Genomic DNA, 12,647 nt, shown 5'->3' with positions numbered 1-12,647 from the left:
GTTATTCACAGGGTTATCACAGCAGAATTGGAGACTAAACTGTCCTGCTGTGTTTATTGTCTACTTTGAGAGCCTGGTTGCAACTGCTGGGCTCTTATATCTTTAGCCAGGAGCCTCATGTGGCCAATTCTGCAGGGGTCTGTTTCTATCTCCTGCAGTAAGTGATGCTTGCAGTACCCTGTGTCTCTCATTTCTCCATTGCTGCCCCATGGTGTCCAGCTGGTGCTGGCAGGGAAGCATCTCTTTAAAGGGCAAACTGCCTGGGTTGTGGCCATTGGTAGAGTTGGAGATCTGGAGCTGCAAGGGAGAGGGATAGTAGCATAGGAGAAGCAGAGACGGAGTCGTGTGTAGCTCTGTCAGTTGCTGACATTTATTGCACAGGATGGGCTGGATGGAAAGGTGACACTTGGAGTGTGGCCCCAGAGCCCTGGCCCTGCAGCTACAAGAAGGCAGGTGGGCACGGGGCTCCTCGCTCATGGGTCGCTGCATACATTCAACGTGGAAGGCTCCAGTGTGCCAGGCAGGGGCATACATGCATGCATACACCCATGCACGCTTCCATCCATCTTTGCACACACACATGGGCACACTTGTTTCACGCACAGTCTGTGCCTTCCCCAGCTCTGCAAGCAGAGCCCAGTGCTGCTCTCTATGCAGTGGCAGCCCTTAGGGCTCAGCTCCCTGGGTTCCAGCAGCAGGGGCTGCCTGGCTGAGGTCACCCCAGCCCCAGAGTCTGGCTGGCATGGGGGCTGCTGAGTCCCCTGGGGCTTGCTGTACTTCAGACCCCATAACTTACCTCCACTCCTTGGCTGTCACCCCTCGCCATGGGTCTGTGGGAGGGGAGGCAGGGGCACGTGCCAGTGCTGGCCCACATGCCTAAGACCCCCAGGGAGGTGGTCCTGCGGATGCACACATATAGGTTTGTATTCAGGTCATATATATCATATACAGCGTTGATCACTGGGAACGATGCATCTGTGGCTTCTATGGGGCAGTGGGGTTTCCTCGCAAGGAGCAGAAGATGGGGCCAAACTTTGGTTGGAGGCAACAGCCCCCCCAACCCCCCTTGTGCCCACCCACGGGTCCCCGGCAGTGGGAGGAAGCCAGGGAGCAGGGATGGAGGTGGCCGAGGGGCTCCTCAGTGGGGATGGAGCAGAGGGGATGGGGCTGGCTGCCCTGGCACCCCGACACCCCTATCCCCACACATGTGGAGGTCACAAGTTGGAAGACAGCCTGGATTTGGCTGGGTCCGTGTCAGGCATGCTGCCCACCGAATCCTTGCGGGCTGCAACCGAGTCCTGCTGCAGGGTGGGCGCAGGGTGAGACAGGGGTCCCCTCGAGGACACCGCACTCCTCAGCCCAGCTGGGGGACCCGAGCCTGGAGAGACAGCGGTGGCAGCTGGGCCTCCACCGATGGATGCAGAGGATTCGTGCACCGAGGCCGGGGGGCTCTGGGTGCTGCCAGCCGCCAGCCCGTGGGGCAGGGAGGGCTGAGAGGCTGATAGAGGCCGTGAATCCTGGCTGAAGCTGCTGGTGGGCAGCGCCTGTGTGCTTTTATGAACTGCCAACCTTGGGGGAGAGCCGGGCGTCTGCTGCTGGCTCAGAGAGAGCTGGGAGCCCAGCTGCCCCTTGGCACCTCCGTAGGCAAACGTCCGGCTGGCCAAGGGGCTTTGGGTGGGCGGGCTGGCAGCAGCGAAGGCGCTGGAGGAGGTGGGCTGTGCCTGGTCCTGCGAGGGCGATGGGTTGGCGTGGGGCACGGGGGGATGAGGCTGCTGAGGGGGGCTCTGCTGCAGCAGCACCGGGGAGACGGCGAAGGGGCTGGGCATGGCCTGGGCGTATTGCAAGCGGCGCATCATGCGGGGTGAGCCCAGCGCCATGGAGCCCACCAGAGGGCTGGAAATCTGTGGGCAGAAGCTCATGGCGACGGCTTGCTGCAGGGTGGCAATGGCAGAGGTGACCTGGGGCTGCACCGGGCTGTACATGGCTGTGTGCTGCTGCAGCTCCGCCTGCTGCACCATCTCTCGGTCATACTTGACAATCTCCTGGATGATTTCGTTCTCCTGGTTGTTGAATACCCCTGTATTGAGGTCGTGTTGCACTTTGTGAAGGAGGATCGAGTTCTTTTTCCCTACAGGAAAAGCAATGGGGAGAGTGATGAGGTTCAGCACTGGGGATGCTCAAGGCCCCTAATGGGCACCTCTATGTGCTGTACCCCTTTCCCAAGCACCCAGTAGGGCCCTATAGGACAGCCCTGCAGCCCTTAAGAGCCTTACCGATGCGATCAAGGCGGTCAATGGCCACGGTCTCGAAGGCTCTCCTCATCATGGGGTATTCCTCCAGCACCTCATTGAAGTTGTCCACTGAGAGGGAATAGAGGCGGCAGTAGGTGTCCGCCCGCACGCTGGCCGTGCGCCGACCACGGGTCAGCAGGCAGATCTCTGTTGAAGGGATGAGAAGGGAGAGATACAATGGTACCAAGTCTTGATGGAGAGAACTGGAAATGGAGAGCTGGGACCCAGAGATGCTCACCCCCAAAGTAGGAGCCATCAGAGAGCTTCATCTCCTTGTTGCCCTTGGTGAGGATGCTGACCACGCCGTGTTGGATGAAGTACATCTTCTTACCGATGGTGCCCTCGCGGATGATGTAATCCCCAGGCTGGAACACCTCAAACCGCAGCTTGGTTAGCATGGCAGTCACAAAGTTGGGGTCTGCGTTGGCAAATAGAGGCATGGAGGCCACCAGTTTGCGGCAGTTGAAGTTCACTATTTCCTATAGGGGAAGGAGGGCAGGGGGCAGTGAGGGGCTGTGACCCAGCACGTCTCCCCCCTCCTGCCATCCTCAGCTCCTGTGCCTCCTCCATCAAAACCATGACACCTCCCCACCTCACGTAAGGGCTCATTGAGCTCCCCAAGGATGCTGTCCTCATCAAACATCTTGCCCTGGTAGCGGTGCTCGTAGTAATCATGGATGCGCTGTCTGATGTCTGCAGGCAGCTTGTGGAAGGACATGTACTGCTCCACCTGCTTGTACTGCGGGGAGAGACGGCCACAAAGGGCTGGGACCTGTGCTAGGAGGGTCCCCACCTCCCCAAGCACAACAGGTAGAGCTGCACAATCACACCCAGCCCCACCTTCTCCTGGTATTGGCGCCTGGAGGAATCCAGCGACTGGATGAGGGCGGTGGCGTGGCCGATGAACATGGCATAGCAGGTGGCACCGACAATCATGCTCAGCATAGTCAGCCAGATGTCCGTCATGCTCTCGGGTGCCTGCTTGCCGTAGCCAATGCACAGCATGTGGCTCATGGACTTGAAGAGGGCGAAGGAGTACAGCTCGCTCCAGGAGTCGTTCTGCAGCCACAAAAGAGCAAAGCTATCAGCTACCATCCTCTGGATGAAGGATATGGTGAGGAAGAGGAGTGGGGAGCAGAAGGGCAGGAAAGCAGACAGAGAGGAAAATAGCACAGGGAGAGGAGAATGGGGGAGCTGGGTGGAGCAGGGAGGTGAACCTGCATCAAGCTGCGAGGGCTGAGAGGGAGCAATTAGAAATGTGTCCCATTATTTATTAATAGCAGCTTTCTTGCTAATGAGAAGGGGATGGAGGCAGGGGATGAGGGCAGAGCCACATCATCATTCTTCCTGTTGGAGACCAATCTGCTCCTTATGTCCTACTAGCCCTGAAGCCACAGCCCCAACCCCACAGCAACCACAAGCCTCCAGCAGCTGCAGTCCCTGCCTTGCTCTGGGATCAGTGGCATCGCCTGTATGGAACAATCTGGAGGGGCAAAGCAGGGACACACAGCACTCAGAAACCCATCAGGCTGCACAGGCAAAGGATGTGGGCACGAATGGGCCATAACTGGGATGAAATTGCCATAAGGCACCAGCTGAATGGCAGGGATGTCCTTCCTGGGTTGTCTGTGCACTCAGTGCTGTATGGAGTGGGGTCTGGCAATGGGGGAGCAGCAGAAGGGCCAGGGCAGCACTCACCACCATCCCATTGATGGAGACCCAGCAGTTCTGGGGGAAATCCTGTAGCATGGGCACGAGGAACTGGAGGCAGCCATCCCAGTGGCACAGCAGCAGCATCATCCCAATGAGGTTAAAGATCCTCACCACAGCACTGGCCAGATCGTAGGTCATGTGGAAGATCTGCAGGGCAAGAAGAAGGAAGGCAGCATCATGAGCATGGCCACAAGTCATCGCACCCAGCCCTATGCTGGGGGCTCTTGGAGTAGGGTGGATGAAACTCCTTCATCCTCCATCCTACAGCAACACCAGAATCCCCATAGATGTCCCATGGGTGCAGCTCTGAACCACCAGCTGCAGCCCCAACCCTGCAGCACTGTTATCCAAGGTGCAGCACAGCCCCTGTCTGCCCATGGTGGCAATGGGTGCTCAGCAAGAGCTGGGGAGCAGCACCAAACCCCCTCCCCCTTTACCCTCCCAGCTCTGCATGGTGCAGCACTGGGCTCAACCTACACAGCCTCAGCCAAAAGAGTCATTAGCAGCCCCAGGTGCCTGTGCTCCTCCTGCCTATTTATAGCCAGCAGGGTGCCTGCAAGCTTGGATCAGGACAAGGCAGAGCCAAGTGCTCTTGTGTCTCCCCACTGTCACAGCCCTGCTTGTCCCCAGTGCCTCTCACCAAGGGCACCCTCACACTGCAGGGCTAGAGAGGTGTGAGCCCCCCTTACACCTCACCTTACCCCTTTTGGAGCCCCGCAGCACTGTATGAAGCAGCTGGCACAGCAAGGGCATGGCAAGGGCAGGACAAAGGTACAGCAAAGTCACTACATCCACATCCCCTACATTCAGCTCTGGGCTCTATGGGCTGCTGGGTCCATTTGGGGACACAAGGAGGGCAGGAGGAGGAGTATCACAGCCCTGCTGGAGCCATTGGTGGGACACAATGATAATCATGGGACTGCAGTGCCAGCACATGCTCTGCTTTGCCCCACACTGCAAAGGGCTGCACAACCCAAGGCACACCAGGTCTGGCTGCCCTCCCCTTCCATCCCTTTGTAAGCAGATGTGATTATCAGGATAATCTGCTAAGCCACGCGCTGGCTCGGCTCATCCGCAGGGTTCTCTGTGCTGCTTCCCCTTTTGAAAGTGAAAAGGGGAAAGAGTTGGACCCATGGCAGGGGCAGACAGGAGGGCTGGTGGTGGGGACCCTCAGGGATGTCACCTCAAGTCCCTCCTGGGGCATCCCTGAGGTGCTGGTGCTGTTTGGAGCATCCATAGAATCATAGAATGGTTTGGGTTGGAAGGGACCTCAAGGATCGTGAAGCTCCAACCCCCCCAATGCAGGCAGAGCTGCCAACCTCCATATTTAATACCAGTCCAGGCTGCCCAGGCCCACATCCAACCTGGCCTTGAACACCTCTAGGGATGGACAGGGCATCCACAGCCTCTCTGGGCAGCTGTTCCAGCACCTCCCCACTCTCAGAGTAAAGATCTTCCCCCTGATATCCAACCTAAATCTTCCTTCCTTCAACTTAAAACCATTTCCCCTTGTCCGGCTGTTATCCACCCTTTCAAAGAGTTGACTCCCCTCTTGTTTATAGGCTCCCTTTAAATACTGGAAGGCTGCAATGAGGTCACCCCGCAGCCTTCTCCATGCTGAACAAGCCCAGCTCCTTCATCCCATCTCTGCAGGGGAGGTGCTGCAGCCCTCTGAGCATCCTTATGGCCTCCTCTGGACCCTCTCCAACAGCTCCCTGTCTTTCTTATATTGGGGTCCAAGACCTCAACACAGCACTACAGATGGGTCCTCATGAGGGCAGAGCAGAGAGGGACAATCACTTCCCTATCCCTGCTTCTGATGGATCCCATTTGCTCTCTGAGCTACAAGAGCACCCAGCTGCCTCACGTTAAGTCCTACCCCCACCAGAACCCCTCACGTCTTTCCCTGCAGGGTTACTCTCAAAGCCAGCACCTTCCTGTCTGTATATACACCTCTGTATATATCCCTCTGGCCCCAGATGCCCCCAGCCCAGCAGCCTTTACCTCTTCCCACTGGTGGATATAGCGGATGAGACGGGAGAGCCGCAGCAGGCGCAGCAGGCTGAGGATCTTAGTGAAGCGGACAATGCGGAGAGCACGGGCTGTTTTATACACCTCCGAGTCGATGCCCTTCTCCACAATGAGAAAGATATAATCCACAGGGATGGAAGAGACAAAATCCACCACGAACCACGTCTTGAGGTACTTCTTCTTGATCCTTTCAGGGTCCAGGATGATCTCGGTGTTGTCCTCCACCACGATGCCAGTTCGGAAGTTGAGGACAAGGTCGATCAGGAAGAACGTGTCCGAAACCACGTTGAAGACAATCCATGGGGTAGTGTTTTCATCCTTGAAGAAGGTGATGCCCACGGGGATGATGATCAGGTTGCCCACCATCAAGAGCAGCATGGTGAAATCCCAGTAAAACCTGGAGGGGCACAGAGGAGGGAGGGGATCACTGGACCCCAATATGGCAATGTCGTGTCCTTATGGATGGTGGCAGGAGCTGCAAGTCCCCAAGGGATGAATTGAGGTTGTACCACTTCCAGGCCCAGAAGCACTTTGCTATGGGGCTGTGCAGTGCAATGGGTGCAGTGTGGGGTCTCAGGGCTGTGGGGTCTGACTGAGTCAGCACCAAAAGCCAGACAAGCTCTGAAGCAATTTGGGGAGACCTTGAGAGTGGGTTATTATGGCTGGGGAACCTCAAGCACCAGCACTCCACATCCCTGCCAGAACCCAATGGGGGACTCTACAGGGGTGTGTAGGGGGGGGAACAGCAGATGGTCACGTCCAGCTGCAGCTGGAGCAAGGAGGGAGAACAAGGAAGGAGTGATCAAAATGCCTCCCCCTCCCTTCTGCATCACTGCTGCCTCAGCCCCCCACTTCTCCTGGCTCTCATCCTTCCGCCCATGTCCTTCCTGCATGCACCAAGGTCACAGCAGGACATTCAGCCCCGTTGTTGTCAGGGCTGCAGCTCCATGCGGGGCCAAGCTGCCCACCTTCCCCCCGCACTTGGTATAGGGTTGGAAGGAGCTGAGCATATCCCAGCTTGTGACCTTTCTCCAATGACACCTTCCCCATGTGAGACATAGCCATGGCAACCACAAGTGATGTCACTGCTGCACAACCATGACTTCACACCCAGTGCCCCTCCACAAGCTGGCAGCCTGAAAGGGACAGGCTGTGCTCTTCCCTTCACAGCCAACCCCAAGGACCAGATCTGGCTGCTGGAACAGTGCAGCCCTTGGTGACATAGGGGGGGTGATGGTGAGTGGGTGGGGGGCACCGAGGCTCTACTGCGATGCTGAGGTTGCAGGACCCCATAGAGGGGAATGAGGGCCTGGAAAGAGCAACTGGTCCTGAGCACCTTAACAGAGACAGTCTCAACCCAATAGAGACAGGGCTGATCCCGAGCAACCCCTGCTGCAACACCAATGCTTTGTTCTTTGGAGGGCAGCGTGTGCATAAAAGATAAGATTCAGTCCAGGTTGCTAAAAATATCCCAAAATAAATTAATTAGGATCCTTGCCCCCCCCTACCTCCCCCATCTCCTTTACTTCTGACCTAATTGAACCACAGGAGATGCTGGCAGACACTGAGGGTGGGTATAGTGCCTGTCCTCACTCCATCAGCTGCCCCAACCCACCACCAGCAGCAGCTAAAGGAGCCCAGGACCCCATCCCCAATGGGAAGAGAGGGTAGGGGATGTCCCCATTCACTTCTATTGCCCCAGCACAGAATGCAACCACTACAGGGACCGTGCAGGCATCACAGCTCACACAGCGGGAGCAGCGATTCACAAACCTGTCACAAATATACAAAGTTCCTTCGAATTGAGGACACGTGGAAAAGTGGGTTACGAAGCCACCACCAGGAGCTGGGCCCAAGCAGAGGCATATATTGTATATTATATTTGCAAAATGCTCAAAGGCACCAACCTGTAAAGTCACCCCCAGGCAGGCAGTCACAGCCTTTTTTTCCTGATGAGTAAGCTGTGGCTTTCAGCCATCCATCAGGTCTGCTGTGCTCACATTCATCCTGTTCCCAGCTGCTGTCATCGGGGATAATTAACAGTGGGATCGTCAGCAAGCACCTAGCAGTGGCATTTACATTGTTCCCATTGGGATTCAGAGCAAGGCCAGGTCACCCTGCAGGGCACACAGCTGGCAGCCAGCAGTGGAGCAGCAGGAGCCATTTCACTCCAGCATGAGGGAGGTGGCAGCAGACAGTGCCAGCCCTGCACTGGGCACAGGGAGCAGAAAGCCAACAGCAGCAGCAGGCAAAGTGATGCTGAGGGCAGCAGGGTCCATCGTGATCCAATGAACCACCCCTGCGTGCAGCTCATGTTACTAATGCAGCTCCAAGGCTGAGCCCTCCTTCTGGGGCTGAAGGATCCTACTGAGCTCATTCATGTCTCCAATGGGAAGGGACCCCCAGCACCCCACAGCTCCCTGATCCTGCTGCAAAAAACACTGTGCTCCTCCAGTTCCAACCCCCAGCCATGAGACACTCACTCAGGTCCTTATCAGGATGCAAATACAGCACCTGGTTCAACAGCAAACCCAGATTCACTGCAAAGCTTAGCCCACAACTGACCCTGACTCCCAGCCCTGCTCCAACTCAAGCTACACAAAAACACAGAGCTCATGTTAACATCATTGCCTGCCCTTTATTTCCTCCATCCCTATAGACCAGAAGGAGAAATGACAACCCATCACAGAGCCCAGCAATGAGGTGGCTCTGCTCAACGTTACCTCCTGCACGATGGATGAGGTTTCTTTGATCAGATTTGCAGCCCATGATCTCAAACAGCCACCCGTGCTGCTTCCTAATAATTCAGTATTTATGTAAACAGCCACTTTTGTTCCCGGAGCAAATCTGCCCCTAAATTCTGCATGAATAATCACTGCTGAGTCCACGAGGAAACAGACCTCCAAATGCCTCTGATTATGAAATGATGTCACATATGCAGATGGGCAATGGTTATATCTTAAGATAAGAAAATGGGCTTTGAACAGGGCAAACATGGATGTGTCCATGTTCCCATTATCATTATCAGATAGCACATATATATATATCTATATATACATTGATGGGAACGATGTGAAATACATAGGCATACGTACCAAGCATGCATGAGTGGAGTGGGCTCCTCACTGCTGAGCTCCCAGCCCCACACTGAACCAATCTTGTTTATTTTGCACATTGTTAGGTTGGGGATAACGCATTGGTTCTCCTCGTGGCTCCTCCCCACCAAGCAGGGAACTCTTATATGCCACATGCAGCATCACAGCACACACAGGAGCTCTGCCCCAGTGGTTTCAATGGCAGAAGCTCTGGGAGGGGACAGAGTGGCAGGGTGACACCCCCAAGGTCGCCTGCAGAGAGGATCCAGCTCTGAGTGATGCCAGCTTGATGTCACACCAGCACTGTCAGCATGGGGACAGTGAGGCCACACATTCACCCTATTCCTGAGAGCCCTGAGACTAAGAGAGGTGAAAACCAGAGTCAGCTCCCCAGGAACACCCATGGCTGATGGGGAACCCACATGGCTTGGGGATAAAGGTGGTCACAGCAGGATGGTGCAGCCCCCATGAGAGCACCCTTGTGACCGGCAAAGCCACGCAGCACTCACACCCTGACTCTGCAGCAAGGAGGGGCAGCACCCGCAGTGGGATCTGGGCAGGAATATCAGCCCCGTGGCTGCACGACTGTGTGTACAAGGAGAGCAAACTGGAGCCTCCAGCTGCCCCTGCTTGCACCTCAGAGGATGCAGAGCAGCACAGAAGCCATCGTGAGGCCAGGACCCAAGAGATGCAGGCGTTGGTCCTTGCCATAATCCTGTCTGGTCAGCACAGACTCTCATTCCACAGCCTCCTCCACTGCCCTGAGGACCTCTGCATCACAGGGGATTCAACAGAACCCCAACAGATGCTCACTCGCCCTGTAGTGCAGCCCTCCAAGCACTAGGAAAGTGCAGAGGGACTCAGTGCTGAGCTGCCTGCTGGCCCCCTGCCTTTGGCCAGTCACTGGATAAGGGGCTCCCATCAGCCTCGCTTGCCAAGGATGTCAGCAGGATCTCAGCTTCCCATCCCTAAAAGGGTTGTGCTGTCCCTCCTTTACATCCCCATGGGAGCCTCCAAGCATTCCCTGCTGATCTCTCCCCATTAGGGAGATGGACACAAGCTGGTGCTGCACGACCTTTCTTCCAGGCTTTGCCATTCCTCAGCTGGAAGCTGCACCTCGGGGACACTGCTCCTCCTGGGAACAAAACGAATATCTCTTCATATTCATTGAATCTTAGGGATGGGATTGGGCCTCCTTGGGGGAAGGGAAGCTTTCCCAAAGCTGTGCATGGCCGTGGAGGTTGCAGCAGGATAGCAGGGCTTAAGGACCCCAGGGTGCTCTGTTCCACCTCCCCCCTCAGCCCCCGCAATGACAGCCACAGGGGCAGAGCCCAACCAACCCCCGCGGGATCTCCAGCGTCTCCTTGCCTTGCTGAGCCGTTCCGAGGCCCTGCAAAGGACGAGAGGATGCCCTTGTGCGGGCACCCACCGGGCAAGCAGAGAGCTCCTGGCATCCCCGGATGGATCCCGAGGAGGTGGATGCCCATCTCCAGCCCCTCCCTGCATCCACGCGGCCGCATCCGCCGCTTCCACCTCCAGCACGGCTCAAGGTGCCCTCTCCAGGGCACGGCACGGCCTTCTCCTCCTCCTCTTCCCAACCTGAAGCGGTGGGGGAACGCTCCGCTCTCCCTCTCCATCCACCACCCTCACCGAAGCCTCCCGACGAGCCGGGGATGCTCGAGCCTGGCCCCACCGCAGCGATACCCGCAATTGCTCCCGGGGCTCCGTGAGGATGCACGGGAGGGAAGGAAGGAGAGGGGAGGGGGGGGGGCGGCTGGGCACGTACCTGAAATCGCTGTAGGGATGGATGATCCAGACCCCAGCAGACTTAACCCTTTCCTGCTCCCTCTCCACCGCCTTCTGGCTGCCAAACATCCTCAAGGAGAATTTGTTGACCCCCGGCTGGAGCATGGCCCCGAACTGCCTCTGCATGAACCCGGCTTGGCTCCCCCGAACCTCCTCGCCCGCATCGTCGCCTTCTTCGGCCGCCTTGGCCCCGCCTGGGGATGCGCTGCCACCGCCACCACCACCACCGCAGGAGAAGGAGACCTTGGGCTCCCGGGGCTGCTCGGAGCTGGGGCTGCGCGGCGTCTCCCCTCGGCGACACTCCCCGTTCGGGGATCCCTTTCCCCCTCGGCCCCTCGCTCTCCCCGAGGTCGCTCCTCCGCCTCGTTTGGCCCCTTCGGCCGCCTCCTCCTCGGCCGCCGCCTCCCCTCCCGATCGCATCGTGCGCTGCCGCCGAGGCCACCGGCGGCCGAGTGGTACCCGAGCGGTACCGGAGCGGTACCCGCCGCCGAGCCGTGGGGCGGACCGGGGGCGGGTCGTAGGGCCGGGCCGGGAGACGGGACCGCAGCGGCTCCGCAGCTCCCCCCGCTGGAGCAGCTCCCGGCTGCGCTCACATCGCTCCCATCCAGCGTTGCAACAGACGAAGCTCAACCCGAGCCCTCAGCGCAGCCCCGAGGCCAACGAATGGAGATGCCCAAAGGGTTCGAAGGATGGAGAGCACGGGATCAGCAACGAGAGGGTCGGCTCCTGAGAGGCCAAATAGAACGGGAGCCGCGATCGGAACCTGCAGTCGGGGCCGCCCCTTCGAGCGCAGCCTTTAGGATGAGGTTTAGGTTCAGGTTGGATACTAGGAAAGAAATTCATCTCAGAAAGTGGCAATGGAATAGGGACAGGCTGCCCAGGGAAGCATTGGAGGCATCACCTCTGGATGTGTTTAAATACATGCAGATGTAGCACTGAGGGATGTTAATGGTCATGGAGGGGATGGCTTGGGATGTGGTGATATTACAAGTCCTTTCCAACCTTTATCATTCAATTCCCCACCTGCCCCTGTCTGATCCAAGCCCCCACAGTCACACAGAGTCACACAGAGCATTGCATGCTGACATGAGCAAGAGACACGGGGACAAATGGGGTGGGAACACCATCAGCTGAGCAATGCAGGACAGAGACACAAACGGGACAGCAGCCCAGCAGAGCGCAGCACGGAGCCATGCATCCCCCCAACCCCGAGCTGCTCCTCACCCATTGCCAGCCCCATAGAACAAAGGGCACAAACAGAGCTTTGTGCTGCAGCCCAGGTCCCAAATCCTCAACGAGGAAATTAAGCCACACATTGATTTTTTTTTTCCCCCTCTCTCTCCACCCCCCAGGACAGCACCCATAAGCACGAGGCCGGCTGTGCCAGGGCTTGCATAATACATTGACGTGCAGCACAGCCACACTGCATGGTCAGCCCGGGGCATGGGAGCTGCTAACACTGAGACAGCAGCGTTTTGAGGAAGGCCCTGGGCTGCCAGAGCTACAGGCAACACAGCACTAAGGGAAGAGCCCTGCTGTAATCATCCCCCCCCAACAGAACAGGGTTTGACTTCGTAGTGAGGATGTTCATGCATCAGCCCCATTACAGCAAAGGCAGCAGCTGGGAGTCAAGCAGCCAGCCGTGCTTTATTGCTTTTACCAGCTCTTATCCAGCCTGCCCTCACCTGCCTTTCATTGCAGGCACTGACCA

General features: G+C 57.3%; 1 protein-coding gene across 1 annotated transcript; it reads right to left on the bottom strand.

Annotated features, from left to right (window-relative positions):
- Positions 1-348: 348 nt before the first annotated feature.
- On the bottom strand, positions 349-11,356 carry HCN2 (hyperpolarization activated cyclic nucleotide gated potassium and sodium channel 2). Its single transcript, XM_015886288.1, has 8 exons — positions 10,917-11,356; positions 6,009-6,432; positions 3,990-4,151; positions 3,132-3,350; positions 2,884-3,030; positions 2,530-2,770; positions 2,274-2,438; positions 349-2,128 (listed from the first exon to the last, which is right to left on the bottom strand). Exons 1-8 carry the CDS (start codon positions 11,354-11,356, stop codon positions 1,215-1,217), a joined length of 2,712 nt encoding a protein of 903 aa, XP_015741774.1. The 3' UTR covers positions 349-1,214.
- Between the last annotated feature and the right edge of the window lie 1,291 nt (positions 11,357-12,647).

This window comes from Coturnix japonica, chromosome 28 (assembly GCF_001577835.2).
Source record: "Coturnix japonica isolate 7356 chromosome 28, Coturnix japonica 2.1, whole genome shotgun sequence".
Classification (NCBI taxonomy): Eukaryota; Metazoa; Chordata; class Aves; order Galliformes; family Phasianidae; genus Coturnix; species Coturnix japonica.
The sequence above is the reverse complement of the archived record's forward strand: the minus strand, read 5'-3'. Positions and strand labels throughout refer to the sequence as shown.

Excerpts from the sequence above, each read along its gene's own strand:
- HCN2 (XM_015886288.1), bottom strand. The coding sequence starts at position 11,356 with ATGCGATCGGGAGGGGAGGCGGCGGCCGAGGAGGAGGCGGCCGAAGGG. Across the intron at positions 3,031-3,131 it reads GGCGCCAATACCAGGAGAAG|TACAAGCAGGTGGAGCAGTA; the intron begins GTGGGGCTGGGT and ends CTCTCCCCGCAG. Across the intron at positions 2,439-2,529 it reads TGATGGCTCCTACTTTGGGG|AGATCTGCCTGCTGACCCGT; the intron begins GTGAGCATCTCT and ends TCCCTTCAACAG.